Below are 27,192 nucleotides of genomic sequence, written 5' to 3' on the forward strand. Positions count from 1 at the left end.
TCAACTAGTTATATTCTGACAATTTTACAGTAAATGATCAATTCTCTCCGGCGATTATGTAGTGACGAACTATGCTTCACTTTCTCAGTTGTGGCAGCTTCCCCTTCTCAGGCTTAGTTTGCTCGTGTCGAAGTTCGATTTATCATGTATGGAGAATGAATGTTTGTTTCGGTAGAGGTGATGCCGGTGAGGGAATTGCAGTGTTTGTTTGTTTGAGTTTGATAATGGAGGGAATTGCAGCAAATGAGTGTTTGTTTGCTTCAGTAGAGAAGGGAGAGGCGTTGTCCGTTGAGTTGAAATGTTTTAAAATGAGGATAGCTTAGTAATTTCCTATTAATTTTTAAAGAGTATCGATGAAATTTTTGGCAAAAATAGATTTTAGGGTATTGAGATAATTTTTGAAGTATGAAGGTGTACCGGGCGCAATCGGCACTTTTCACACGGAACAAAACGAAACACGAATCGCACACACAGCACGCGCCCCCCGCTACACTGTTGTCGCACTTTTCCCGGGAAATGAAGGGGTAAATACGTAACTTCTTATAGTTAGCAAATGCCAAACAGAAACACAAACGCATCGTAAAGAATTAGAAAGCGATTATTGCTTTGTTGTCTAGTTCTTGAAAATGTTGAACAAACTTTTAAAGAAATCAAAACGCAAAAGCACATTCTTAATAGCTCTGGTGCCATGTAAGCAAAGCAAAAGCAAAAGCAAAAGCAAGTGAATCTCACAGAGAAAAACAAACCCAGCAGAACAAAAATTGCTTGTTTCAGAAAAAATTAAAGACATGTCTTTGGGTTATGCAGAGAAGCTTTCTTACAGAGAAGATGTGGGCAGTGTTGGAATGTCCGAAATTTTCGACCCACCTCACCTGTTACAACAAAAAGTGTACTCTTTTTTCGTTCAAACTTCTTGTTACTTCTTTGCATGTTCATTTTTTGTTCTTGCTTTAAAGTTTTGTACTTTCTTGTGTTTCTTGAAATTCTTGAATTTAAAACTCATGTAAAAATGTGCTCAAATTTGAATGTGGCATGCATGCTGTAATGGGTTGTGTGTGATTTGTATTCGTGGGTTTGTTTGCATTTTTGTGTTTGTTTATTATATGGCGATGATTGTGGTGCAAGAAGTGGTTTTATTTAAAAAAAATTAATAAAAAAATTGGGTAGTGCATCTGTTGATATCTGATAAAGGAAGTTAGGGTTTTAAAGAAGTGTGTGCTTTGAAATTCTTGTTTTACAAGATTATTAGATGTTAGGGATGGAGCAGGGGAGCAAGTAATTCTAGTAAGGGTGATGAAAACCTTTGATGATCTCTAGCTAGATAATCTCTAGCAAGTAATCCTTAACATACAACATGGTTTTCTTGGTAATGAAAATTTTGAGTCTTATATTTAGGATTCTAAGTCATTTTATTTTGATTGCGAAGGAAGGCGTGTGTGTTTTGTGATGTATGGAACTTCTGGATCACAATTCCATGTGCGCTGGCTATTTTCTGAAAATTTTGTTTCGTTGCTTGTCTTGTTCAAAACAAAACACGTAAGCTTCCAATGTTTTGTTTGCATGAGGAGTTCTTTTGAGCACCAGGAGATTGTAGATTTTGACATGATTTGGCTGACATCAGTATCTTTTTCTGTTTAATGGTAGATTGCAGAGCTTGCAGTAATGATAAAGAAGCTGCGGAACTCCTTAAGAATCCTATCATATTGTTGACTTGCAGGATTAATAACCAAAGCCTTTTTTAAGTTTTCTTTTCCTGCACTTGCAGAGTAAGCATCTGGTGGCATTTACAGGTGCAGGGATATCAACTTCTTGTGGGATTCCTGATTTTAGAGGTCCCAAAGGAGTTTGGACGCTTCAAGTGAGAATCACTGTTTTTTATTTTTAGTAGTTGGTTTTTCTTTCAGTTGCACACACACAAACACATAAACATGGTGCATTTTGGCAGTTACAATGACTGTTACATGTTGAATTGCAGCGTGAAGGCAAAGGTGTGCCTGAAGCATCACTACCATTTGATCGTGCAATGCCAAGTATTACCCATATGGCCTTGGTTGAACTTGAGAAAGCCGGCATCTTAAAGTTTGTTATAAGCCAGGTTTGATTCATGCATCTTCCCATCAATATATTGTTCAATTTTCCATTTTATTGTACTCTGAAAATTTTAATATGAACTTACATGTTGACTATTTCTTTTAATCCTTTGTGTCTTTTTACATAAACTTCTTAGACATTTGGGTCAATGGCTAAATATTAGTGCTGACCGAAGGATATAGATTAAATCTCTACTTAATTGTTTCTAACAGTCTGATAGAAAAGCTTGAGTTAAAGTTTTTGGTAATTGGTTTAATTTTGTGGCTTCTCAATTAAAGGTCTTCTATTGACTGAAGTTAACGCATAGATATGTGGCACAAATTGAACCTTATGATCATTAACCTGCAAGAGATATTAGCCTGAGATGGTTACTTTTTCTTACCTACCATTCCATATGTCTAGACACTTCATGCTCTGATGCTTTTGATATTTGTTTCATTTTCAATTTTCAGAATGTCGATAGCCTGCATCTGTGTTCTGGAATACCAAGGGAGAAACTTGCTGAGTTGCACGGCAATTCTTTTCGAGAAATTTGCCCATCTTGTGGAGTAGAGTACTTTTACTTATTTTTCCTGTTCACAATGTGCTTCAGTATTTTGGTTTAATCATTTGGAAGAACCTTTCTCCCTGTCTCACTTTCTCTTTAGGATTTCAGTTGGTATAGAAATTCAATTTTATTTGACATGTACAGGTATATGCGTGATTTTGAGATAGAAACCATTGGTATGAAGAAAACACCACGCCGTTGTTCTGACGTTAAATGTGGGTCAAGACTTAAGGACACTGTTCTTGATTGGGAGGTAACTTTCTACTGCTTTTCTACACTGCACTGTTAATGTAATACTTGATTTCATGCTTTGCCATCTGCTTTGCTGCTTCTTGTGTATTATTTAGTCACTTGATACAAAGACAAATCAGATTGTTTTAGTTATCTTAACAAAGTTAATGCTGCTGATAGTCTTATTGCTTTTATTTCAGGATGCATTGCCACCAGTAGAGATGAATCCAGCAGAGGAAAACTGTAGGATGGCAGATGTTGTTCTATGCTTGGGTACCAGGTGTGTTTCCTTAATATATGTCTGTGCTGCACCATTGTTATCTTCATTAAAGCTGTAATTTTTTGCTTTAGATCATGCAGTGGAGATGGAAGTTTAATTCCCCCTTCAATCTCTTACCTACGCTTTGGAGTTGATATTTTAAAAATAAATGAATTAATGCCCCCATTAGCCCGCATTTATCTGTTGCAATCGTCTGGTAATTAAAAATCACATTTAGCCGTCCTCTTTTTCTGATAAGAGTATTTTGCTATTCTTTGGATTATTCATTTCTTGTGCCCCTTTTTTTTTTCAACTTTACCTGATAGTTCAGCTCAGGAAGTGTTCACATGCTATGCTTCAGAGTGGTGGAGTAATTACACACAAAACTCTTTGACATGTCATCAAGTAAATTTGGAACAACTTACTAGTCAGCCTAGTAAAAATTGTATATAGATGCTCGAATTTTAGCAGTTTAAAACTTTATGTCTAAGGTTCCATCAGCATGTGGTTTTAGACTGTTTGAAGCCGAGGTTCTTAGAAGTAGTCATCTTTTTATGTGAACAACATTTTCTTGTGTGCAATTTTCCTTTTCTTTTGTCTCTTTTAGTACTTCATTCAGATTGCTGTTGTGCAGTTTGCAGATTACTCCAGCTTGCAACCTTCCTTTAAAATCACTTCGTGGTGGGGGTAAGATCGTAATTGTAAACCTACAGGTATTTCTTTATTTCTTTTTCCTTCACTCATGAATCTGCTATGCTATTTTTTAGTACAGGCTGAAATCTTTATGTGTAACTGATCACTACTTCAAGGTTGTACTAAGGCCATGACATTATTGGGCTTTTCTTTCACATTATAAACTATGACAAAGACCTTTACTGGTATAAGTCTCTTGGGAGACTTGTGTCTCATGATCATTAAAATAATTTTGTATCAATTGACTTAACTTTCTCTTCTCATCCAGAGCAAGTATTTTATGCATATGATTAGTCAGCATCATTTTTTACTGCTCTCTTTACTTTTCAACTTATATGTCCAGCAAACGCCAAAGGACAAGAAAGCAAGTTTGGTTGTTCATGCTCCTGTTGACAAGGTATAGTTATCTTATTCTGAATTACTAAGCATAGAATGCTTAACAATTTTTTGTGTTACTGCATATTTTGTGCTTCCATGTTTTTCTCTCATCGTTGTCAATTCCACCATAATAGTTTTAAGTTCTGACAATTCATTTGTTATGCAATAAGAGGATGGCTTTTTTGAAGCACATATTGAAACATCATTGCAGTGCTGCATTGTAACTCAGGGTGGCTGTCCTATTCGTACCATGACCAATACATAAGAAGCTCCTGGTATAAACCAATAAACTACAGGATGGGACCCTGCTCATATTGAATTTTTTTTCCATTCCTTGCATTTTACTATGGGATGCATAAGGGTTTTTTTTATAGAACCAAAGGGCAGTATTATTTATTATACATTTCAAAGAACCAAACTTTGTCTGTATATTATAAAAGAAATATGTAAAGTATGTAGTGCTTATTAATCAGTTGCATTAGTATATTTTCAGTGCCTTTTTTATCTTAACATGCTAGATCATCAAGCATATCAGACATCTTCGAACTGGCTTGATTCTTTTGATCAACAAAAGTGTAACTTGAAAAACGACAGGTGATTGCAGGGGTTATGCATCATCTTAATCTGTGGATTCCTCCTTATGTTCGAGTAGATCTTTTTCAGATTAATCTTGATCAGTACTCTAGGCCATCACGATCAGGTATCTTTCCAGCTTTTTGCTTATTTTCATATATCGATATGTAATAGGTTTGCTGATGGAAGACATCATTTGGGATCCCAAGCTTTTTTATTCAAAGTTACGAAGTTTTGTCACAATTCGTGAGTGACTTAAGCTTGCATTTTACCTTCTTTCTGAGTGAATAATGACTGCTGTGCTGCAAAGGCTGGAAAAATACTTATTTAGACTATCTTTTAGTTATTATTGCTCCCATGTGTGGTGAGTGATATAAATCAAAAATAAAATGGAGTGCCTAATTGTATTTGTGATTTTTGGGAGCAATACAGACAAGTATGTGAAATGGGCTCTCAGGGTAGGCAGTGTTCACGGACCCAAAGCTCCATCGCCCTTCGTCCAATCAGTCGAGGTATTTCCTTTTCACCTTAGATATTAATATCTTTAGAGGGATGATTTTCTTTTTTGCAGTTGCTGCGAATACAGTTTAACCTTCAAACAAAGGCACCAGTTATCCCTCTCAATCACTTCCTGTTATGTTTTAAGACTCTTTACCTTTTTGCTTGCTTTTCCCTTGCTCATATTCTGATTGAATCTGTATTTAATTCTCCTGTATTTGAAATATAGGTTTCTTTCTCAGACAGGCCAGATCTTAAAACAGCCATTTTGAATAAACAACCATTCAAGCTGAAAAGGTATCATCCATCAGAAATAGTGCTGCAATCACTGGTGTGAAATAGCACATTTTGTGCACATTGGACATAAAATTTGGTTGTCTTCATATTATATTACTGTTACACAATAAATTTACTGTACATATTCTTTGATTTTAGCTGCTGCTTTCGCCAATGAGTTTTGTGAGGGGGATTCTAATTGTTTTACCCCTTCATGTGCATGAACACACTAGGGAAACACTTAAAACAAGACCATTTATCATAGCCCTAAAACTCAATTTTAGTGATGGTTGTGGTTGTCGGTGCGCCAATGTTGACTTCCCTTATATACTTCTCCCTCAAATGCCCGTTCATCTTTTTTCCTTTATCTTTGGTATAACGTCAAACTAATGCTGTATGAATCCTTTTAGCCTCTTGGAATTTCTCCTTGTCACTAGAAAAACTTATGCAGTAATTTAAGAAATCATAATTGAAACTACGTTATCAGTTCAACTTTTTAAATCAGTAATTTGTCCATGGTAACATTAATTAGGATGTAATATCTGTAAACATGCTCTATTAGTCTTTTTGAAGAAATTACACTCTCAAGGAAAGGTCACAGAAAACCATCGACTTAATTCCCGTCTGTGTATGTAATGCAGGAGGAAGCAGATAACATCAGCCATGATAAGGACACCGTTGTTCGGAAGCTGAGGAATGCAGCAATCCAAAGTCAATGCTGTGGGCAGGTTTCACTAGTTGAAAGAAAAATTCGTCTAACTCCGAGGACTGATATTTTTGTCGGTGCCATTGCAACTAACATCGTCTGGTACTGCAATTTTCCAGAAGGCTCCAGATTCCCTGAAGACATACCAAAGAACAATGATCACTTGGTGAGCAGGCACAATGATAGTGTGAGCCATACCGAAATGCCGCCAAAAAAATTGAAATGCTACTGACTTAAGTGTACTGGCTTTTCGGGAGTAAATATTTTTGAAAAGCTGTCACGCTAATAACAAAAAACTGATTCACAGTGGACGCTTACATGTACTGTTGCTTTTAAAGCAACATGTATATTTTTATTTATCAATGTAAATACTAAGTACTGGGTAAGTACTATGATTATGGGATGGCACTTTGGTCAATATTTTGACAGTTCAGAAAAGAAAGATGACTATTGGATATAGAAAAATCAATGCCATCCATTTTTGACTTGCGTCTTTTTTGCACATCTGAGTTCATATATTTATGTATTTAGAGGCAATGCAGTCCATGTGCATCACATTCGGCTGTGTCATCAACTTCATGTTGGTGTTCTTTTAAGTGTGATCGTGAACTTCAAAGCTGTGAGCCTGTAACATCATATTATTTTTATTTAACTAATGCAAGCCAAAACAAAAAGGCTATTTTACCCACCCAAATATTGGAGTTGTTTTCGGTTTTTGTCGTTGTTAGAGAATTTATAACATAAAGGCACAACCATTTGTCCGAACTCCGAGTTGAACAAATTAATGATTTAAAAATATTATAGAATTGCAAATGACAATTGCCCATTTGCTGGCGTCCCATTTTCTCACTTTCCCCCGTCTTTCTATTTTTGATTACATTTCTAGTATAGTCAATATCTTTCCTCTATAAAAATAAGTTAGTTGTTGGACAAACCCTTAGTTTGTTTTTCCTATACATCCAATGAAATTTTCAAATCTTAAGATTCATATCTAAGCTTGTTGCTGACTCTTCTGTTTCGTGAGTATCATAGTCTGGGTTCTTTTACTTTCACATAATTTTAATGGAGCTTCTGAACTTTTTTTTTTTTTTTGATGCTGACCCTCAACCGCAACATCTGTTCTGTTGATTAGCAACTGATTTTGAGTTCGTGGGTGAATGATTTTGGGTTTGGTCTCTTGTTGGACATTTGTTAAATATGTTGACTTGATCTGGTTTGGAATGTAATTTCTTTCTTTTGTTTAATTATCTTGCTTTCAGTTTGTTAGTCAATAAGTTTCCATTGAAACCCTTCACTTCTTCTCTCCAGTTTATATGCTTGACTTATCTTATGAATGCTACATTGGTTTCTTTTATCCTAATTATAGCAAATGAAATCTGCATAATATAATCTGCTAGTTGATGTTAGATTGAAGGTGCATTGTTCTTTTAATTCTTTTCACTTGTTTTGGATCAAACCAAATTTGGTTAGCTTGCATTTCGCATTTCATTACTTAGCTCTGCATCAATCTAATTTTGATATTGGTTATCAATACATAGGTTTTTGTTGATTAAATGGTGGGAATACTGGCTTCACAAGGCTGCTGTTGCCACAGTAATCATTTGATTAATCAACAAAAAACAATGGAAAATCTGAGTTTTTCAAGCTCGGTATCAACGTTAGAGAGGTTAACATGCAAACCAACAATTACCAATGGATTATTCCAGTTTCTAGTGCAAATGAAACATACTGGGTCACCTTCAACATTGGGAATCAATGGAAGACCTGTTAAAATGGTACCCATTGGCGAGGTATTGGGAAGACACCCCCAGCTCAGTCATAATATAGATACAGTCAATGGCTCAAAGCAGTCCGTTAATGGAAGTGTAGTTAAGAGAAAATCTTCTTCAGCCCTGGTTAGAACACCAAAAGGTAAAGGTTTGAAAGAACTTCCACCGATAGGGGAGTTGAAGGATACACTTTCACATCAAAACTTCAGTTGGTCTAACGAGAATTATAATTCCTTGCAAAGAAGTATAGATATTTGGTTATTTGTTATTTCATTCTATATCCGTATTCAGTTGGATGATACCAAATGGACATATTTTGGAGGCTTCATGGAAGAAAAGCAGGTGAATTTGGCTGACATTTAGAGTGTTATACAATGCTGAACATTGGATATTCTAAGTCCTACTCAATTGTCTTCACTACTTATTTCCTACTTGTCCCAGTTTCTGACCGTTTCTTTATTTCTTATACTTCAGTCTTTCACTCTTTTGTTTTCACACTTTGGTGTTTATAAAATGTATCTCTTTCAGAAAAAAAGAAGAAAAAGGACTGCCTCGTGGCTACGGGAGCGTATACTGCAGCTGGGACCAACTTTTATGAAACTTGGGCAGTTATCTTCAACAAGGTCCGATCTATTTCCACGTGAGTATGTGGATGAGCTTGCTAAGTTGCAGGTACTTCTTGATTTCTGTCTTTATATATTTTCTAATACAAATTTTCCCAACATGATTAGGCTTTTTAGTGCACACATCCAATCATTCATGTAATCTCACTTCATTTTAAACTGAAATGTAATCTCAACTTCTTAACTTTCATCTAAATATTAAGTTCTTAATTAACATTATTCAGGATAGGGCCCCTGTATTCTCACCAGAGAAAGCAAGAAGCTTAATTGAGAGTGAACTGGGGGCTCCCATTGACCAATTGTTTAAAAAGTTCGAGGACCAGCCAATTTCTGCTGCTAGTATTGGTCAGGTGTTGATTCTCTTTAGCTCTTCCACCCAATTGTTTAAGCTTTTTTTTTTTCCTTTATCATAGTATCAGAAAAAAATGAGATACAGTTCCACTATCAGCATTTAGAAGCACATCTTAGTGCATCTTGAGAAAGTTTACAAATTTGGATACAATATCAACAGGTACATCGAGCTATCCTGCATAATGGAGAGAAAGTAGTTGTAAAAGTTCAAAGGCCTGGTCTCAAGAAGCTTTTTGATATTGATTTAGGTGAGTAGAGCATTGTTTCTCTCAGTTCAACCAAATTGATACTTTGGATTCTTATCACTATAAAATACTAGCTGCCCTTTCTTTTTAATATTCTTGGTTGGATCCATTAGGACAATCTTTACTGTTCTTCTTCTTCTTTTCCGTAACTATATATTTGATCCATGCGAGAGTTACGTCCAGTTCAGTACATTTATTTAGGAAGTGTCGGGTAGCAAGCAATCCCTGTTACATTTACTTTAACATTTGCGCAACAATGGTAATACATTGTTTCATTATAATATACCAATATTACTCATGTACTTGTGTTACCTGTACGTGTATCCATGCATCTCTCTATGTACACATTAATATAGAGGTTAATTTGATTTGCAGTTTTCTTTGTATTCTGAAATAGTAAATCAACCTTGGCTTTGTCCTTTTGGTGTTTGCTGCATTGATCTTTCATGTCCCTGCTTCTTGCATACAGGAAACTTAAAGCTAGTTGCAAAATATTATAAGAAAGGAGGATTATTTGGTGGTCCAGTAGCAGATTGGAATGGTATATATAGAGAATGTTCCACGTAAGTAGTAAGTTGAATTAATTGTTATCCCAGCTTTGTTCTTCAAAGACTTCAAAGGATGAAACTATAAGTATGATAACATATATCTGGGTCCTTATAGTTTCATATTGACACCTCAACATCCATACTAAAACACAAAATTTACTCAGCATCCACAAATTGTACTTTTCAATACAGGATTATTACAAATTTTTTTGGTTGGACAATTTGTTTCCGTCCTCTTTTTCATGCACCCAGCCCTTGAATTAAACATGGATTGAACCCTTGGTCTTACTTCTGGAGCAAGAGACTAATCAACTAGGCACCTTAGGGATGACAATTCTTTTCCAATTATTATAATGTGTTTATGCAGTAATCTTCTATTCCAATTATTTTAAAATGCAGTAATCTTCTACCTTTTTTAAAACTCACAGCTCACCCTCCTATTGATTCCAGGATTTTGTATCAAGAATTAAATTACATAAACGAAGGCAAAAATGCTGACAGATTCCGTCGAGATTTCCGGAATATAAAGTGGGTCCGAGTGCCTGTATGTTTCTTGCTCAAGAATACTCCCTTCCTGCCACTTCTTTCATTAGTTCTTCAATTTTATTGTCACTAACACATTTTTTTTTCTGGAATTTCAGACATATTATGAGTTCTTAAATTAACTTTTTCTCCCTTTGTAGCTTGTGTTTTGGGACTATACTGCCTCGATGGTATTAACCATGGAGTATGTACCAGGTTTTACCCTAAACCAATACAAAAGTTTTTGGTTCAAGAAGCCATGGAGGTTTCACAATGTATGTTTGGGGACCAAACGCAGATTTCTTATGTTGGTGATAATTGATGTTAGATTGTTACTTCTATATCAGGAATTAATATCAATGAGTTGGAAGCACTAGATTTCCATGGTTATAGCCGATCTCAGATCTCCTCCCGTGCAGTTGAAGCATTCTTGATTCAGGTTATTAAGTTTAACCCTGTCTGAATTGATTAATCTTCTTGTTCTTAATTCTGAAATGATGACTGTTATGAACCATGTAAATATCGAAGTCCCTCAGGACCTTATTCATTATGTTCCCCCATGATTAAGTAAGGTTTGTTGACCCAATTATAATATAGTAATTTACTGAAGTTTGCCAAAATTGCAGATGCTCAAAACCGGTTTCTTTCATGCTGATCCTCATCCTGGAAATCTTGCAGTCGATGTAGATGAAGCACTGATCTATTATGATTTCGGTATGATGGGAGAGATCACACCTCTTACTCGTGACAGATTGCTTGAACTTTTCTTTGCAGTTTATGAGAGAAATGCCAAAAAGGTCTACTTTCTATATATTGAGTCACTGTTCTTTTTGCTGTAAGTTGATGTTGACCATTAAAGTTTAGACAGTAAAGTTCTAAACATACCAGACTTTATACTGATATTTTCTCTATACAAATTCGAAATCATAGTTGTCTACCCTCTTGTCTACCCTCTGCCAGTACATAAGACACGAAAGAATTTATTCTTAAACTGGATGTTTATCTGAGAATGTTATGAACATTGGGCCCCACACATCCATCTGCAGAATCTTTTTACTGTCAGTTATGTTTTAAGGATCATCATTTCTTTCTTGCTTAGATAATTTGAATAATAACCCATTTCAGAAATGCAATTGAAGTGATTAGAAAAACTCGAGTAGATCAAATTTTGCTCCCCTTGCTTGCTGGCCCAAGACTGAGCAGTCATTATGCAGGTTATCCAGAGCCTAATTGATCTTGAAGCACTTCAGCCCACAGGAGATTTGTCTTCGGTAGGCCATCATGCCATATTTTTTCATATTAAACATTAGAAAAGGCATTGTTACACATTGATGTGGCCTTCTATTCATTATGGATTGCCAAATCCTTCAGTAGATCCATCTCGTAGATTAATAGTCGTTTATTCTATCCTTAGGTGAAGAGATTTGTGCAGTTTTTCTTGGACAATTTATTCAGCAGACCAGATAAGGAACAGACGCTTGCTGCTGTCGGTGAGGTGTGTAAACCTGGACACTGGAAATTTTCTCATGTGATATAGAAGCTTAAAGAAAAGGCAGTACCTTCCTGCATAAGAACACTAAACAGAAGTTAACGACACATGTGTTGTTAAGGCTTTTTGTCAGTTTGTTCGTTTTTCTGCAGGATTTATTTGCTATAGCTCACGATCAACCTTTTCAGTTTCCATCAATCTTTGCTTTTGTTGTAAGGGCATTCTCAACACTTGAAGGTCCTCTATTCTTATCCCCATATACGTCATCCCCAAATCGCAGTATAATAATATATCAAATCGATCTTTAAATCTTCAATTTTACTGTTCATTTTTCTTTACAGGTAATGGCTATATGCTTGACCCAGATTTTTCCTTTATGAAGGTTGCTGCACCTTATTTGCAGGTTATATCCACTTCTCTGGGCATCTATGATTAACTCCTTTGCAAATAAAAAAGGATTTCATGACGTTTTGGTGATCATTTCTATAGTTGGGAGTAGACTACTTATTATTCCTTCTTACAGGAGCTGCTAGAGATGAGACAAAAGCAGATGATCGCTAAGACGCAGCCTGTGGAAAATATAAGGAAACAAATTGATCATGTAAATGCTTATTGCTTCTTCTCTAGTTTAAGATAATTTTTCAATAATTACTAGTATTGAGATCACCTTTGTATGTTTCTCAGGCCCGATCCTCTACCGTATCCATGCCATACAGAGTTCAACGAATAGAGGAGGTTGTAAATCAACTTGAAGCGGGAGATCTAAAACTCAGAGTCCGGGTGCTTGAGGTACTTAATCATCTTTTAATGGTGATGCAACGTTGGTTTTATTTCATTTTTCAATACATTATCCATTATTTCTCATATTATCAAACCAGATCCTTCATTCAGCCTTTAAATCTCCTAAATTGAAAATTTTACATTTACCAGTCAGAAAGAGCAGCTAAAAAAGCAACAATACTGCAAATAGCAACCATTCGTGCTGTATTTGGAGGTAGCCTGCTCAATCTCGGGGTCACCCTTAGTGGTCAAGCCCATAAAGTTCTGGCAACCGGATCATTCATTGGTGCAGGTGCGCTTATGCCTTTCACAAAACAATGCCATTACTCTCCATTAAGTTCCAATTTCATATTCATCAATGCTCTAGTAGCTTGAATGTCTTATTATTTCCTAAAATGCAGGAGTTTTCTTTATACTGTTTCTTTGGTCGATGCAAAGAGTGAAGGAGCTTAACAAAATTGAGAAAATGATATAAACATTACACTTATGATTTTCATTCTATTCCTTTAGATTCTGCTCTTTGTATCAACATATACGCAACATTGTTAAGTAAAGAAATGGCTCCCAGGGAGCATTGTAGATTGCACACTTAAAATCACTTGTGAAAGCAAAAAGGAAAAGAAAAATAGATCATCAACTAGATAGGTTGCTTTAAATTACTGTGTTTCTTTCTTCGACTTTAATTCTACATCTAGTCAAGCAACCGAGGATTCCGACTTCTAAAGGGCTCTTTTCTCTGGTACCGTTTTGAGGTTTGTCAAAATGTCAAACGGGTGGAAAAAGATCAGAAGACAGTTATCAGAAACCTCCATGATAGGTTCCTGATCTTTTCCATGTACCTAGCAAATTCTCTCTAGAACCTAGCCATACAGATATTAAAGCCAACACGGTCAAAAGAAGTATGACACCTAACTAGATATTGATGGTGATCATACAAGAAGCCTTCTTTTTTCATTCAATATATTAATGGGGAGGTCAACCTTTTCTTTCGTCTAGTTCCGAACCTTGTGATACGAAAATCATGTATTTGAAGCAAACAAGGCATATGCATCAGTTGAAATATTCAATTTTCTCACACTTTTAGGTACACTTACACCAAGGCAAACTCATTGTATATCCAAGGCCCTAGCTAGCATCTAACAAACTGATGAAAAGTTGGCCAAAATGCATCAACTATTTTTGGATAAATATCCAACACCACTAATGATTTACTAAACTTTTTATGTTTTGTAGTTTTCCATATGAAGTTTATATAATGTATTATGTATTTACTTTTCTATTACCGCCATTAAAGGATGTAACAAAATATCAAAGAATGACTATTCGACCCCTAAATGTGAAAAAAAAAAATTATTGGTTGTTAGTTTGGATTTTTTGAATTATACTATTATTTTGGATTGACAAGAAATAACTATAAACTCCAAGTTTACCAAAACTGATTTAATGTTATTATTTTCTATTGATGGGAGAAAATTATAATGTTCAAAGTTTCTCATAATTGATTTTATGATTATTTTGAATGTATTTTAAATAACTATGCCTATTTCTATTTATTGTTTATTAAAGATTTATTATTTTTTATGAAGTTATGTTATTTAGGATGGCTTATACGAACAAGGGTTCCTAATTTATGTTATAAATGAGCTACAAATTAACCAGGTTACTTATTTTGATGATTTTATATTTTTAAATTAGGTAATTGATAAGTCTATATAGTTAATTTTGTAGCCCTTATTAGTCCCAACTACTTCCTTTTTTTTCCTCATTTTGATAGGATTAAATAATCTTTTTACATTCACGTGTAAAACAATCATCTTATTAATATTCTGTTAAATCCTCTATCGGCATTAATAGAAAAGTGAAAAAGTGATGCACTATAATTTTTGATAGATCCTTTCAAAAGAAAAAAATTGAAGTACTTTTTACAAATTAAAAAAACCAAATGGTAGGTAGTTATTTTTTCATTATTTTTTTGTTATAAAGGTCCAACACTCATTTTTTTTTCCCTAAAAAGAAATCAATATCACGTTGAAAATGATTATAGAGAATCTTCCTTTTCTTTTTTCATAAAAAATTGACCTTTTCACATAATTCCTGTATAATTATAGGGACATATACAAAAGTTAGATTTTGAAATAAGTTTAATTATCAGCTAATTGTAGATAAACAAAAAAGTAAAAAAATATGATATTGTTCATGATCATTTAACTTAATCTAAATGGTGTAAAACAAGTCGATATTATTAATTGTTATTGATATTCCCTTTTAGTTAACAAAGATTAGCCCTACCAATTAGCTAACATGATCTATTTAGCAAACATTAAAATAAATAAATAGTTGAAAAGCAGCCACATAAACTTGTTAAACCCAAGTCAACTCCTTGAACAGCTAGGTTGACCATTTAATTAAGGTTATGTTTGGGATTGATGTACTACATCTTTTAAGTTACAGCTTCTATAGAAAAAAGCAATAACGATGAAATAAAAGTTAATATTATATAATAAATAATAATTTTAAAATAATAATTTTGATAAATTAATAAAGATATAATATATTTTTCATCACAGAAATGTAAATTCAAATCAATCTAACTTCAAAGTTACAGTAGTTAGTGTTTACCAAACACTTGAAAGCTGTATCTTAAAAGATACAATTGTCCAACCTCAATTCCAAATAGACCGTGAATATCAACTACAAGTTAGAACATGTCACAATTCTCAGCAAAGCAACCTACTTGCCTGTCACCATAAACCTATCTAAACCACAAAGCACCAAATTAAAAAATTATTTTAAGATCACTAAATTGATCTTCTCAAAAATTTAAAAAAAAAAAAATCACTAAATTGTTATTATAGATCTTATTTTAACATCCACGCTATTGGTTAATAGTTTATTATTTCCCAATAATAATAAATAGTTCTTCCATTTATATCAAATATGTCCCCAATTTGATAATTTCAATCGCAATAACTGAAATACCCTTTAGAGTTAAGTTATATTACATATACTCTTGGAAGTCCAAAATTGCAAGGTTAAGATGATCATTTCAAATTTTTAATGGCGATAATCCTGGACCTGTTGATACGGATAAATAAGTCATCGCTTAAAGAAACATCAGGGACTCATATATAATTTTACCCATTCTTGACAAGAAAATAAAACCCGCCACGCAACTGAATGGTTGTCGTGAAGATTCAACTTTCAGTTTTGTCGTTAAAATGAAATTACAAATATACCCAAACAAAAAGAGAAAGAAAAATCAGACCGAACAATATGTTGAGTAACTTAATCAACTAGAATTGGCAAGGGAGACACGCTGCCACTGTGCTGTCCACGTTCTTTTTGCTCGTCCACATTTTGTTCATAACACTTATTTAGTCAATTTATTTTCTTATAAAAAAAAAATCAATTTTTTGGTCATTTTTCTTAAAACCCAATAAATCTCTCAGCTTCGAGATTCATTTCTAAGACTTGATAGTTACTCTTTCTTCTTCTCTTGTGAGTATCTTCATCTGGGCTCTCTTTAGTTTCAAACAAACATTATTCAATTTGCATGTATTAATGTCTTTTAAGTTTAAACTCTTCTGTTCTCTTAACTAACTTAGTATATATGTTCATTCATGTTTAGATAATTAGAATTAATACTTAAGAGTCATTGACTTGGTGGGTGAATATTCATTGCTCATTTGTTTTCTTCTTTTGTTTCATTATCTTGCTTTCAGTTGAGTTTTTTTTTTTATTTTTTTATTTCATTGAGTGTTCTGGCTTCAGATTTGTCGTGTTAATGGTTTAATTTTCGTGTTTCCCATTATAACTGACATTTGCTCGCTTTAATTCTTAGTATTGTTATTTGGTTTAGCATCAGTCTAATTTCTGTATTGATATCAATCCATAGGTGTTTGTCGATTGAATGGCGGCAATACTGGCTTCACAAGGCTGTTATTGCCACAATATTGATTTGATAAACCAAGGAAGAGATATGGACAATCTTAGTTTCTCGAGTTCCATATCAAGCTTTGAGAGGAAAACATGTAATCCAACTTTGACTAATAAAGCATTTCAGTTTCATGTTGAAGCGCGGCAAACTGAATCTCCCTCAAGAGTTGGGACTAATGGACGATCGGTTAAGATGGTACCTGCTAGTGAGGTGGTGAAAAGGAATAATCCACCCAATGGTAAGGTTAATAAGATGGTCAATGGGACAAAGCAGGTCATTAATGTTGCAGGTTTAGCTAAGAAAAATTCTACTTCGGCCCTCGTTAAGGCACTGAAAGGCAAGGGTTCAAATGAACTTCCACCAGTGGAGGAGCTGAAGGTTCTGCCCTCGGATGAAAGTTTCAGTTGGGCTAATGATAATTATAATTCCTGGCAAAGGATTATAGATGTTTGGTCATTTGTCCTTTCATTACAAATCCGTATTCTGTTTGACAATGCCAAATGGGCCTATTTGGGAGGCTTCTCAGAAGATAAACAGGTATATGATGCTGCCAGATTGGCTTCAAACTTTGATCAGTCATTATCATTACTGATTTCATATTTGGCCAAGTTTCTCATCATTTCTTGGTCTCTTCGACTTAAATCTTTTTTTTTTTTGGGGGGCTTCTGGCTTTTTTGTTAATAATTATCTTCCATTCAGAAAAACAGAAGACGAAAGACTGCCTCATGGCTAAGGGAGAGTGTGCTGCAGCTTGGTCCAACTTTTATTAAACTTGGGCAGTTATCTTCAACAAGGTCAGATCTTTTTCCACGTGAGTTTGTGGATGAGCTTGCCAAGTTACAGGTACTGCTTTTACTGTCTTTACAATTTAGCATTGAATTTCCCCGACATCATTTGATTTTAGGTGCTGATATCCTGTAATCCATATAACTAGTATTACTTTTTACTTTTCATATAAATTTTATGTTCATATTCAATATAATTCAGGATAGGGTTCCTGCCTTCTCTCCAGAGAAAGCAAGACACTTCATCAAGAATGAACTTGGAGCTCCTATTGAGCAATTTTTCAAAACGTTTGAGGACCGGCCAATTGCTGCAGCTAGTCTTGGTCAGGTGTTTGATTCTTGTTACATTCCTCTTTTTCTTATTGAACATCGTACATTAAAGCTGGTTTGTCCGTTTAACTTCACTTAAGAAGCTTGAATAGTGTTGTCATTGTTAAAATTCTTGACATTTTATTTAAGTTTTACTTGAGGTGATTCCTATTCGCTAATTTGAATTTCAAAGGATACCATCTATAGGTACATCGTGCAATCCTGCATAATGGAGAGAAAGTTGTTGTGAAGGTTCAAAGACCTGGTCTGAAGAGGCTGTTTGACATTGATTTACGTAAGTAATGCACTTGCTCTGTCAATTTGACGGTAGTGATATTGTAGTTTCTTTTAATTGTATTTAATTGCTTTATTTCTCATTTCCCTTATTATGTGATTTCATCAACTGAAACAATGTTTTTAGTTCTTAATTGTACTTGAAGAAGTGAATTTTTATTATCCGTTATTCCTGCTTTTTCCATACAGGAAATTTAAAGCTAATTGCAGAATACTTTCAGAGAAGTGAAACATTTGGTGGTCCAACAAGAGACTGGATTGGTATATATGACGAATGCGCCACGTAAGTATTAAGTATTGTCACTTTTTTGTTAGATATTTTTCTAGGATCATGAAACACTAAGTAGGATCAATGTGTGTAAATAACATGTTGTGTTGAGTTGATTATTTTTTTATTTTGATATAATATATTTATGCATTATTGAGTTGTAATGGATCTGATGAAACTTGATATAATATATTTATGCGTTATTGATCTTTGTTATAATGGATCTGATGAAACATGATGGTTCTAGAATTGTCTCAATGAAGTGTGACACAGTTAACTCGTGCTATGCTTATCTTATTGATTTCAGGATTTTGTATCAAGAAATCGATTACATAAATGAAGGAAAAAATGCTGATAGATTCCGTCGAGATTTTCGGAATATAAAGTGGGTCCGGGTACCTGTATGTTTCTAGCTTCAAGACTACAAATATTAAGTGGCACATAATCAAATAGTTGTGCAAAAATTTTCTCAAAATTCTCATCAATTATGACTATAAACTTATTAATTTTGCAATTTCTAGTGAGCATAGATCTAGTCTTTTAAGTTTAGAGTCTCTTGTGGATTCCTAACTGGAATTTTGTTCCCCTCTGTAGCTGGTGTTTTGGGATTATACTGCTACAAAGGTGTTGACATTGGAGTATGTACCAGGTTTTAGCCTAAACCTCTGTGCGCGCGCATGTGTGTGTATTAATTCAAAATGATAGCAAGAATTTGCATTGTATAGTTCCACATAAATTTTGTGAAACTGAAATTTAATGGATTGAGATTTTTACTTTTGTATCAGGAGTTAAGATCAATGAGTTGAAAGCACTAGATTTGCAGGGTTATAATCGTTCTCAAATTGCATCGCGTGCAATTGAAGCGTACTTGAATCAGGTAATTGATATTAAGTTTTGACAATATGATGAGTTGATGACTATTAAGTACCTCCATTTGTTGTACAACGGTGAAATTGTAATGTTAGTTACCCCGCTTATAATGTAGTCGTTTACAGTATCTTTCTAAAAGTGCAGATACTCAAAACTGGTTTCTTTCATGCTGATCCTCATCCTGGAAATCTTGCTGTCGATTTAGATGAAGCACTCATCTATTATGATTTTGGTATGATGGGGGAGATTAAATCCTTTACCCGTGAAAGATTGCTTGATCTTTTCTATGCAGTTTATGAGAAAGATGCCAAAAAGGTGTACTTTCGATCTATCAACTGCTCCCTTTGATTTTTCTTTTGTGAATTTAGGTTGATAAGAGTTTGGTACCCATCTACTGAAATTGGATGGGTAATTTGTTTATAATGAAAGTAAATCAAATTTTTTTTCTCCTTGCTTGTTAGCCGAAACTGAGCAGCTATTATGCAGGTTATCCAAAGGTTGATTGATCTCGAAGCACTTCAACCCACAGGAGATATGTCATCGGTAGGTCATCATGCCACACCATCCAAGTGTCAACATTTGAAATGGAAATGTGTACTTGCATGGTTATTGAAAAGGAAATGTGTATTCTGTGGTTATTCTGTAGTATCCATCTTACAGTAGTACTAATTGTTCATTCTACTCCTAGGTAAGGAGATCCGTGCAATTTTTCTTGGACAATTTGCTAAGCCAGAGTCCAGATCAGCAGCAGACTTTGGCTGCAATTGGAGAGGTTCTATTAATTTTTTAATTTATGTAGTTTCTGAATACCCTTATGTGGTATCAGTAAGTTAAGGTTATTTGTTTGTTTGTTTGTTTGTTATGCTTTTGTAGGATTTGTTTGCAATAGCTCAAGATCAACCATTTCGGTTTCCATCCACCTTTACTTTCGTTATAAGGGCATTCTCCACACTTGAAGGTCCTCTCACTCTCACATTGCCTTAAAAAATTCACTTCTGAATCACATTAGACCATATATCAAGTTTATGCAATGTAATATTTGAACTTTTTCATTAAACCCAGAAAATTTGATAACCGCAGCTAGTCCATTGCCATTTTACTGCTTTATTCTGAGTATCATTGTCCTGTTACAGGTATCGGCAACATTCTTGACCCAGATTTTTCCTTTGTGAAGGTTGCTGCACCTTATGCACAGGTTAAATTCACTTCCCTTGGAATTTTCATGCACGTTTTGGTAATCATTTCTATGGTTGAAACTTGAATAGCTTGGTATTCATTGTTTCTACTCTGCCTGCAGGAGCTATTGGATTTAAAACAGCAGCAGCAGTCTGGAACACAGCTAGTGGAGCAAATCAGGAAACAAGCTGATGATGTATTGCTTTTTGCATTCTTTCTACTGTTGCCATATTTTTTTTTCCCAACGGATAACACTGAACAAAAATCTTTTTTTAAAAAATAAACAAATAAATACCTGTTATTCTTCTGATAATTATGTTATAAATGAGAAGGCTGAATTTCCGTCACTGTTAGTATCAAGAACATTTCCATCTATTTTCAGGCCAGATCTTCGACCATGTCCATGCCATCCAGGGTTCAACGAATAGAAGAGTTTGTGAAACAACTTGAAGCAGGAGATTTGAAACTCCGAGTACGGGTGCTTGAGGTAATCATGTCTTAATAGTTCCAGAACTCACAAACAGAAATGGAGAAAATGGACTGTGATTCAGCATTTGAAATCTCTCTTTGTATATAATTTGACTGCATTGATTTTGAATGGCTATAACTATGTGTACCAGTCTGAAAGAGCAGCTCGAAAAGCAACAATACTGCAAATGGCAACTATGTATACAGTTTGTGGGGGTACCCTGCTGAATCTGGGGGTCACATTCACTGGTCAAGGCAGTCAAATTATTGCAAATGGATCATTCATTGGTGCAGGTGATCCCTCAGATGCTAATATTTCTCAATTGAAACCTAAGTTCATATTCATCAAGGTTCTATTACTGACAGTCTTAAATTTATAAAAATGCAGGAGTTTTCTTTACACTACTTTTAAGATCAATGCAGAGGGTGAAGAAGCTTGACAAATTTGAGAAAATGATATGAATTTAACCCATCACATCGATTTTCTTTGTAAGCGTATAAATCTTGATTCTCATTTTTATACAACACTAGGAATCTCTGTAAGCTGGAGGGTCTATTCTTTGTATTAGTATACGCAACATGGATGGAAATAAATTGATCTCTGTTGGTAAATTGGGAGCTGTATACATTGTACAATGTAACTGCTTTGTTAAAGAAAATTAAAAGAAATATAAATACAATCAGCTTGGTTACTTCAAAACAGTGTTCTTTTTCATAGAAACATGCGTTTCTTTCTTTCATTCATACAAACACTTTGATTGAATTACATACATACTCAACAGAATAAATGAATCATCAGCTTTCAGGGCATTGTAAAGAGTAATATGTCAAGTAGCAGGAAAAAAAACCCCCAAACGATTAGACACCTCTTCAACTTACTCACAGGCTAATAATTTGCATAGCACTTGCGGGATTGAAGCACCTCATTAAAGGCATAAGATGTGCAGATAAGCTCAGGCAAGAATCAAAATTACAGGAAGAGTATCCTCTTTCAGTGCAATAACCTGTGTATAACCACTGAATCGGAACCGGTCACCTGCAATGAAATAAGTTTCTAGTAAATAAATTAATCAGGGCAATAATAGCAATGCATGGAATACATAATCGAAAAGTAGATAATTTATATTTACCTCAACAGGTGACTGAACAAGCAATTCAGTCTGAAGCATCAACCTCTTAAGACTTTTTAAAACAACAGAAAATAGCCAGTAGCCATTTTAGTAGGGAGCTAGGCAGCTAGCACGCTGATTCCTGTGCAGAGTCTGCTCAGGACTCCAAAGAGTCAACTCAAGGACGAAACTGAGCAATAATGATTCACCAATATTTGTCAACTTTCTAAGCTGTTTGCTTCATAAGATCCTTGGACTCATCAAGATCTACACCACTATTCTCTCCTTTAACAATGTCAGCCAAGCTAATGGAGTTTGAAACCCATCCAAACGATGCCATACACTCCAGAACCTTTGCAGCATAGTCCATAACGCCTTCTCTGAGAAAATCATTAACTACAGTCCTACATGAGGCAAAACCAAGCCTAAAGCCACTCTCTCCCATTTCATTAAGCAACCTCAACGCTTCAGAATATTCCTCTCTTTTGCATAAAGCTTTTATGATGGCTTTATATGCTTCTGCACTAATTGGCATACGCTTATCAAAAATCAAATCCTTCAACTTCAAAGCTTCCATCACGTTACCTTCTTTACAATGAGCATCAATCATAACATAATAGGTGAAATTATCAGGCTCAATTCCCTTTCCTAACATTTCTTCAAACACAACAAAAACCTCAGATCTATTCCCCATTCTATTGTAACCATTTAAAAGTGATCTGTAAGTGATTGTTGCCGGCTTCAGATTCCTTTGCTGCATCTCTAAGAAGAGTTGTTTTGCTTTCTCCATGTTTTGCACCCTGCAATACTGATTGATAAGTGTAGTGTAGGTGTCATGATTGGGATTAACCTGCTCTTCTAGCATTGCATCCAACAATTGGTGTGCTTCTTGAAGCTTGTTACTTATGCACAAAAACTCAATTAAAGTGTTGAAGGAAAGGGTAGAAGCCAAGCCCTTCTCCAGCATATCTCGAAACAGCTCCAGAGCTTGTTCCAACTTTTCTTCCTTGCAGCATCCAGAGAGAAGGGCATTGTAGACTGAACCATCGAGAGGAACACCCCTCTTTGTCATCTCATCAAATAACTGAAATGGCTCAGTCAAATCTCCAGCTTTGCAGAAGCCATCTATTAATACATTGTAAGTAAGGGTGTTCGGTTCAACTCCTTTTTCACACATCTCCTCATACAGTTGAAAAGCCTTATCTACATCACATATTTTGCAAAAGCTGGTGATAAGGGAATTGTAAGTGTCAACATCAGGCACCAACCCCTTCTCTAGGAGTTCTAAGAAGATTCCAAGAGCTTCTCTTAGTTCTAATTTCTTCGAAAGGCCATTGATGAGCACGCTGTAAGTTTGAACTTCTGGAAGAATACCCCGGGCAAGCATGCATCTAAATGTGGAGATAGCTTCTGCTATGTTTCCCTCTTTGCAGTACCCATCAACAATGGATGTGTAAATTACATCATTAGGCACTAGACCAGAATTTAGCATCTCATTGAAAAACCTGCCTGCTGTCTGCATCTCCCCTGCCATACAGTATCCAAGGATAAAAGCTCTGAACGAATGAATATTAGGCTTCAATCCTCTCCTTAACATCTCGACCAAATAGATCCTTGCTTCATCCATCCTCTTGGCTTTGCAAAGACCAATTATTAGAGAATTGAAGCAGGACACATCTGGTGTTATTCCTTCTCTTCTCATCCTCTCAACCAACTTTCCTGCTTCTTGAAGTTTATTTTTCTTGAAGTAAGTCGAAACAAGATTTGTGTAGATAATGGCATTTGGTTTCAATCCCCTCGTAATCATTTCTCCCAAAATAGCATTGATTTGCCGTAGATCTCCACAATGGCAGAGTCCATCAATAATCACACCGTAAGTAAATACAGAGGGGACCAAGTTCTTTTTCTTCATCTCATCAAGCAACTCAAAAGCACTAACCATTTTCCGCATCCTGCAGTAACCCTGTATTAACGAAGTATAAGTTCTTGAATTAGGTTCAATACCCATTCTAATTATCTCATTTAACACTTCCCTTGCTTTTTCCATTTTACCACTCTTACAAAACCCTTTAAGCAGTGTGTTATAAATGACCAAGTCAATCTGATTACCAGAAGCAACCAACTCATCCTTTACTCTGAAAGCTTCTTCCACATCACCTTGCTTCACAAATCCATCAATCAGTGCATAGTATGCAACAGTATCAAGTTTCAGACCCTTTCCAATCAACTCCGATAAAACCAATCTCACATCTCCCAACCTTTTTGCTGCAGAAAACCCATAAATAAGATTCACATAAGTATAACTATCAGGAACCAACCCCTTCTCAACCATCGAATTCTTCAACTCAACTGCTTCATCTACAAATCCCACTCTACACAAGCCACCAATAACCACATTATAAGTAGCAACATTTGGACGACACCCTTTCTCCCCCATTTCCGAAAACAGTCTCTTTCCTTCCTCAGCATTCCTCACCTTAAAGTAAGCATCTATCACAGTAGTATAACTATAAACATCAAATTCAAAACCCCCTGCATTCATTTTATTCATTTTCGCCCAAACCTTCCAAAACAACTCCATTTTCTTACCCTTCAACAAATCCCTCAACAATGCATTACAACTGAACAAGCTGGGCACAAATTCACATCCCGTGTCACACGAAAACAAATCAACAGCTTCATCCAACAACCCAATCTTACTATACCCATCAATCAACATATTAAAAACCAAACCTTTGCACGCAAACTCATCAGATTCTCTAAAGCAGCCATCAACGGCACTCAAAATCTCAAAACCCGAATTATTTCCATCACTTATCATTCGTTTAACAATAGCACTAGCGGGCCCGTACATTTTACAATTGCATAAAACAACAAAAAGCAAAGACAAGACTTTTAAGTCGTTTTGGCAGGTACCCATTTGGCGTTCGGACCAGTGGAAGAAGCTGAGCAAGCGGGTCAAATTGTGGGCCCGGTTTAGATGGATAACGGATCGGATCACATCTGGGTTTAGCTTCTTGGGTACGTTTGAGGATGTCAAAAGTCGCTGCCAGTCGTTTTGCGTAAGGATGCTAGTGATTTGTCGTACTGTGGCTTCTTGTTCGGTGAGCTGCGTTTGTGAGGAGAAGCGGCGCGTGGGCATGGGTCTGGTTCTGGCATTGAGCACGTGTGAGGACGCACGTGTGAGCGCCCGCATGGCTCAGAGGAGGAAGACGAATGTTAGTGAGCGCTGCTTTAATCAAGGTTCAAGGACGATATACCAATTTTTTTTCTTTTTTCTTTTTTTCTTTTTTCAATTACTTTTAGAAACCCTGATTACAACTTATTTACCCAGGTCTTTTTTAATTTATTCATTTCATTTTCATATAAATTTTATGACAGTTCCACGAGGCAGATAAGTGGTTCTCATGTAATTTTATTTAACTGATTATGTAAACTTAAATTTTTAGGGAATTAAGAGACTAAAAATTATATTTAGATTTTCTCGCTCTCTAAATATGTAAATTCGAATTTTGGAAGAATTAGGGGATTAAAAATTGAATTTGAGCTTTTTTTACTATCATATTCTTAAAATTTTAAGGTAAAAGTTCAAAGTCTCAATGTATATTTACACTATGTTATCCTCCTGGTTACATAATTAAATGAAATAGATATATTCTTAATATATCTATTTGATCTATGGTAATTTCAATAATTTGATATACATATTAGGAAGCCATGCAACCACCTAAAGTTATTTCCTCTCATTTTTAGAGAGTATGTTACTATTATATCTATTTTTGAAAAAAAAAAATGAGTTGTGAAAAAGAGAGATGGTAGTATGTTGTGCTCAACCGGCTTAGTAAAGCTCGAGCCCCACCCCCTAGCATGTATTTTTTCGGATCATGTCCAAAAACCCAAATTTTACATTGTACATACATATATACCTATTTTTAATTATGATTTACAAATTCATGGTTTATAAAAATTTATTTTTTGTTAGATTAGGCTTTAAAAGTTGGGCTTAAACGAAACTAAAACTTTAAATATTAATTACGAGTGTGTTAAATATATGTTAAGTATTTCTAAAATTTTCAAGCTAGTCTCAACTTTTTAGGTGAGGCATGCGCCCGACCTTAATGTTTAGGAGTCGTGCATCTGAACCACTTAGGTTGAGATTTAGTTAAATTTTTCTACATTCCTAATAAAAGATCTTATAAGACTCGAACAGATAAGTGTTACATTCAGTAACAACTATCATTGGATAGCCTAATAACAATAAAAAATTATTATAATTATATAGTATAAGTTATAATTTTCATGAGTGTTTGCTACAAACTTGCCCGCTAAGTGTTTGATAAAAGGTCCCACAGACTAAAATCAATGGCGAACATTTCTATCTCTTCCCTTTCTCCTTCCCCTACTTCTACCTCCAAATCCTTTGCTCAGGTTGTTGGTACAAGTTCCACTCCACCTGTTTCCATGCCTTAATTGCTAAAACTTCTTAAGTAGTGTGACTTGACTTGTATCAAAATCACATAATCCATTTACCAACATCGATTGTAGAAGTGTCGCACTAATTTAATTGATCAATTACTACTACGTTTAGGATCTACACCTCTTAAAACTCATGAGCTTCGTAACTTGCTTCAAGTTGTGTGGAAGCCTGAAGCTATTTGAACTTTGGTCCCTTTGACTCGTGGCTACTTTGATGTACATTTTTCCAGTAAAGTAGGCTTGCGAATGGCTTAAAGTGGTGGTACTTGTTTCATGAGTGTTTTCATCTTTATCAATGGAAAAAGGACTTTGATCTCTACGACCGTACATTACACACACATGCTCAAGTTTGGGTGTGTTTATATGATTTGAGTCAAGAATATTGGGAATCAAGATTCTATTGGAAAATTGCATATGGTATAGGGGCTCTGTTGCAACTTGATAAATAAACCAAGGAAGGAATTTTTGGACATTTTGCCCGAGTTCTGGTTGATATGGACGTCTCAGAAAACCCGCCATCACGAATATTGGTTGAACGCGAAGAGTATTCATTTGAGATAATCGTATATTACAAAAACCTTCCCTCTTAGTGTCTTGTTTGTGGTTTTCTTGGTCATAATGCCTCTAATTGTTGCCGAAACTGTGAAACAGCCGCTGCCACCCACGAGCCTAGTAAGAACCCTTCAAACGTGTTTATCGACCAGTTCCAAATACAGAGGTCGTGCAAAACCAATCTTCAGATGAGGTTATTGAGAAAGCTCTTGGTTGCAACAAGGCTTCCTCACTACAATCTTCTACAAATCTTGCAATTGTGGTTCATAAAGCACCCTTACTTATGGACACTACACTTAGACAATTTGAAATTGATTTACTTACCTTAGAAACCTATCGCCCTGATGATGATGACTTTTCACAGGATGA

At 35.2% G+C, this 27,192-nt stretch overlaps 4 protein-coding genes across 8 annotated transcripts; 3 read left to right on the forward strand and 1 right to left on the reverse strand.

The window, feature by feature from the left end:
* The first annotated feature begins 575 nt into the window (after nucleotides 1–575).
* Nucleotides 576–6,868, forward strand: LOC18052220 (NAD-dependent protein deacetylase SRT1). Of its 2 annotated transcripts, XM_024190422.1 has the most exons (13): nucleotides 576–887; nucleotides 1,645–1,676; nucleotides 1,768–1,858; nucleotides 1,976–2,095; nucleotides 2,544–2,644; nucleotides 2,783–2,891; nucleotides 3,070–3,149; nucleotides 3,763–3,841; nucleotides 4,165–4,218; nucleotides 4,794–4,899; nucleotides 5,205–5,284; nucleotides 5,500–5,567; nucleotides 6,188–6,868. In XM_024190422.1, the coding sequence occupies exons 1-13, from the start codon at nucleotides 789–791 to the stop codon at nucleotides 6,237–6,239; spliced, it is 1,071 nt and encodes a 356-aa protein (XP_024046190.1). In that variant the 5' UTR covers nucleotides 576–788; the 3' UTR covers nucleotides 6,240–6,868. The 2 variants fall into 2 exon arrangements, with proteins under 2 accessions (XP_024046190.1, XP_024046188.1); XM_024190420.1 differs by lacking the exon at nucleotides 1,645–1,676 and having other exon boundaries at nucleotides 1,766–1,858.
* On the forward strand, nucleotides 6,855–13,174 carry LOC18052221 (protein ACTIVITY OF BC1 COMPLEX KINASE 7, chloroplastic). 3 transcript variants are annotated; one of them, XM_024190419.1, is made up of 18 exons: nucleotides 6,855–6,871; nucleotides 7,791–8,363; nucleotides 8,550–8,693; nucleotides 8,869–8,994; nucleotides 9,156–9,243; nucleotides 9,710–9,803; nucleotides 10,239–10,332; nucleotides 10,472–10,526; nucleotides 10,658–10,749; nucleotides 10,937–11,107; nucleotides 11,525–11,581; nucleotides 11,725–11,805; nucleotides 11,952–12,036; nucleotides 12,141–12,202; nucleotides 12,323–12,400; nucleotides 12,484–12,588; nucleotides 12,730–12,871; nucleotides 12,981–13,174. In XM_024190419.1, the coding sequence occupies exons 2-18, from the start codon at nucleotides 7,806–7,808 to the stop codon at nucleotides 13,052–13,054; spliced, it is 2,106 nt and encodes a 701-aa protein (XP_024046187.1). In that variant the 5' UTR covers nucleotides 6,855–6,871; nucleotides 7,791–7,805; the 3' UTR covers nucleotides 13,055–13,174. The 3 variants fall into 3 exon arrangements, with proteins under 3 accessions (XP_024046187.1, XP_024046186.1, XP_006447815.1); XM_024190418.1 differs by lacking the exon at nucleotides 6,855–6,871 and adding an exon at nucleotides 6,883–7,474; XM_006447752.2 differs by lacking the exon at nucleotides 6,855–6,871 and adding an exon at nucleotides 6,883–7,271.
* A 2,796-nt stretch (nucleotides 13,175–15,970) lies between these two features.
* LOC18052222 (protein ACTIVITY OF BC1 COMPLEX KINASE 7, chloroplastic) lies at nucleotides 15,971–21,319 on the forward strand. Of its 2 annotated transcripts, none has more exons than XM_024191871.1 (18): nucleotides 15,971–16,077; nucleotides 16,475–17,053; nucleotides 17,216–17,359; nucleotides 17,504–17,686; nucleotides 17,818–17,905; nucleotides 18,094–18,187; nucleotides 18,480–18,573; nucleotides 18,767–18,821; nucleotides 18,958–19,049; nucleotides 19,187–19,357; nucleotides 19,529–19,585; nucleotides 19,731–19,814; nucleotides 19,916–20,000; nucleotides 20,176–20,237; nucleotides 20,340–20,414; nucleotides 20,601–20,705; nucleotides 20,839–20,980; nucleotides 21,075–21,319. In XM_024191871.1, exons 2-18 carry the CDS (start codon nucleotides 16,490–16,492, stop codon nucleotides 21,146–21,148), a joined length of 2,169 nt encoding a protein of 722 aa, XP_024047639.1. In that variant the 5' UTR covers nucleotides 15,971–16,077; nucleotides 16,475–16,489; the 3' UTR covers nucleotides 21,149–21,319. The 2 variants fall into 2 exon arrangements, with proteins under 2 accessions (XP_024047639.1, XP_006447817.1); XM_006447754.2 differs by having other exon boundaries at nucleotides 15,972–16,077; nucleotides 17,504–17,629; nucleotides 21,075–21,318.
* Nucleotides 21,320–21,359: 40 nt separating this feature from the next.
* LOC18052223 (pentatricopeptide repeat-containing protein At5g61990, mitochondrial) lies at nucleotides 21,360–25,074 on the reverse strand. Its single transcript, XM_024191870.1, has 2 exons — nucleotides 21,817–25,074; nucleotides 21,360–21,722 (listed from the first exon to the last, which is right to left on the reverse strand). Exon 1 carries the CDS (start codon nucleotides 24,989–24,991, stop codon nucleotides 22,022–22,024), a length of 2,970 nt encoding a protein of 989 aa, XP_024047638.1. The 5' UTR covers nucleotides 24,992–25,074; the 3' UTR covers nucleotides 21,360–21,722; nucleotides 21,817–22,021.
* Nucleotides 25,075–27,192: the final 2,118 nt, after the last annotated feature.

This window comes from Citrus clementina, unplaced genomic scaffold (assembly GCF_000493195.1).
Source record: "Citrus clementina cultivar Clemenules unplaced genomic scaffold, Citrus_clementina_v1.0 scaffold_2, whole genome shotgun sequence".
Taxonomy (NCBI): Eukaryota; Viridiplantae; Streptophyta; class Magnoliopsida; order Sapindales; family Rutaceae; genus Citrus; species Citrus x clementina.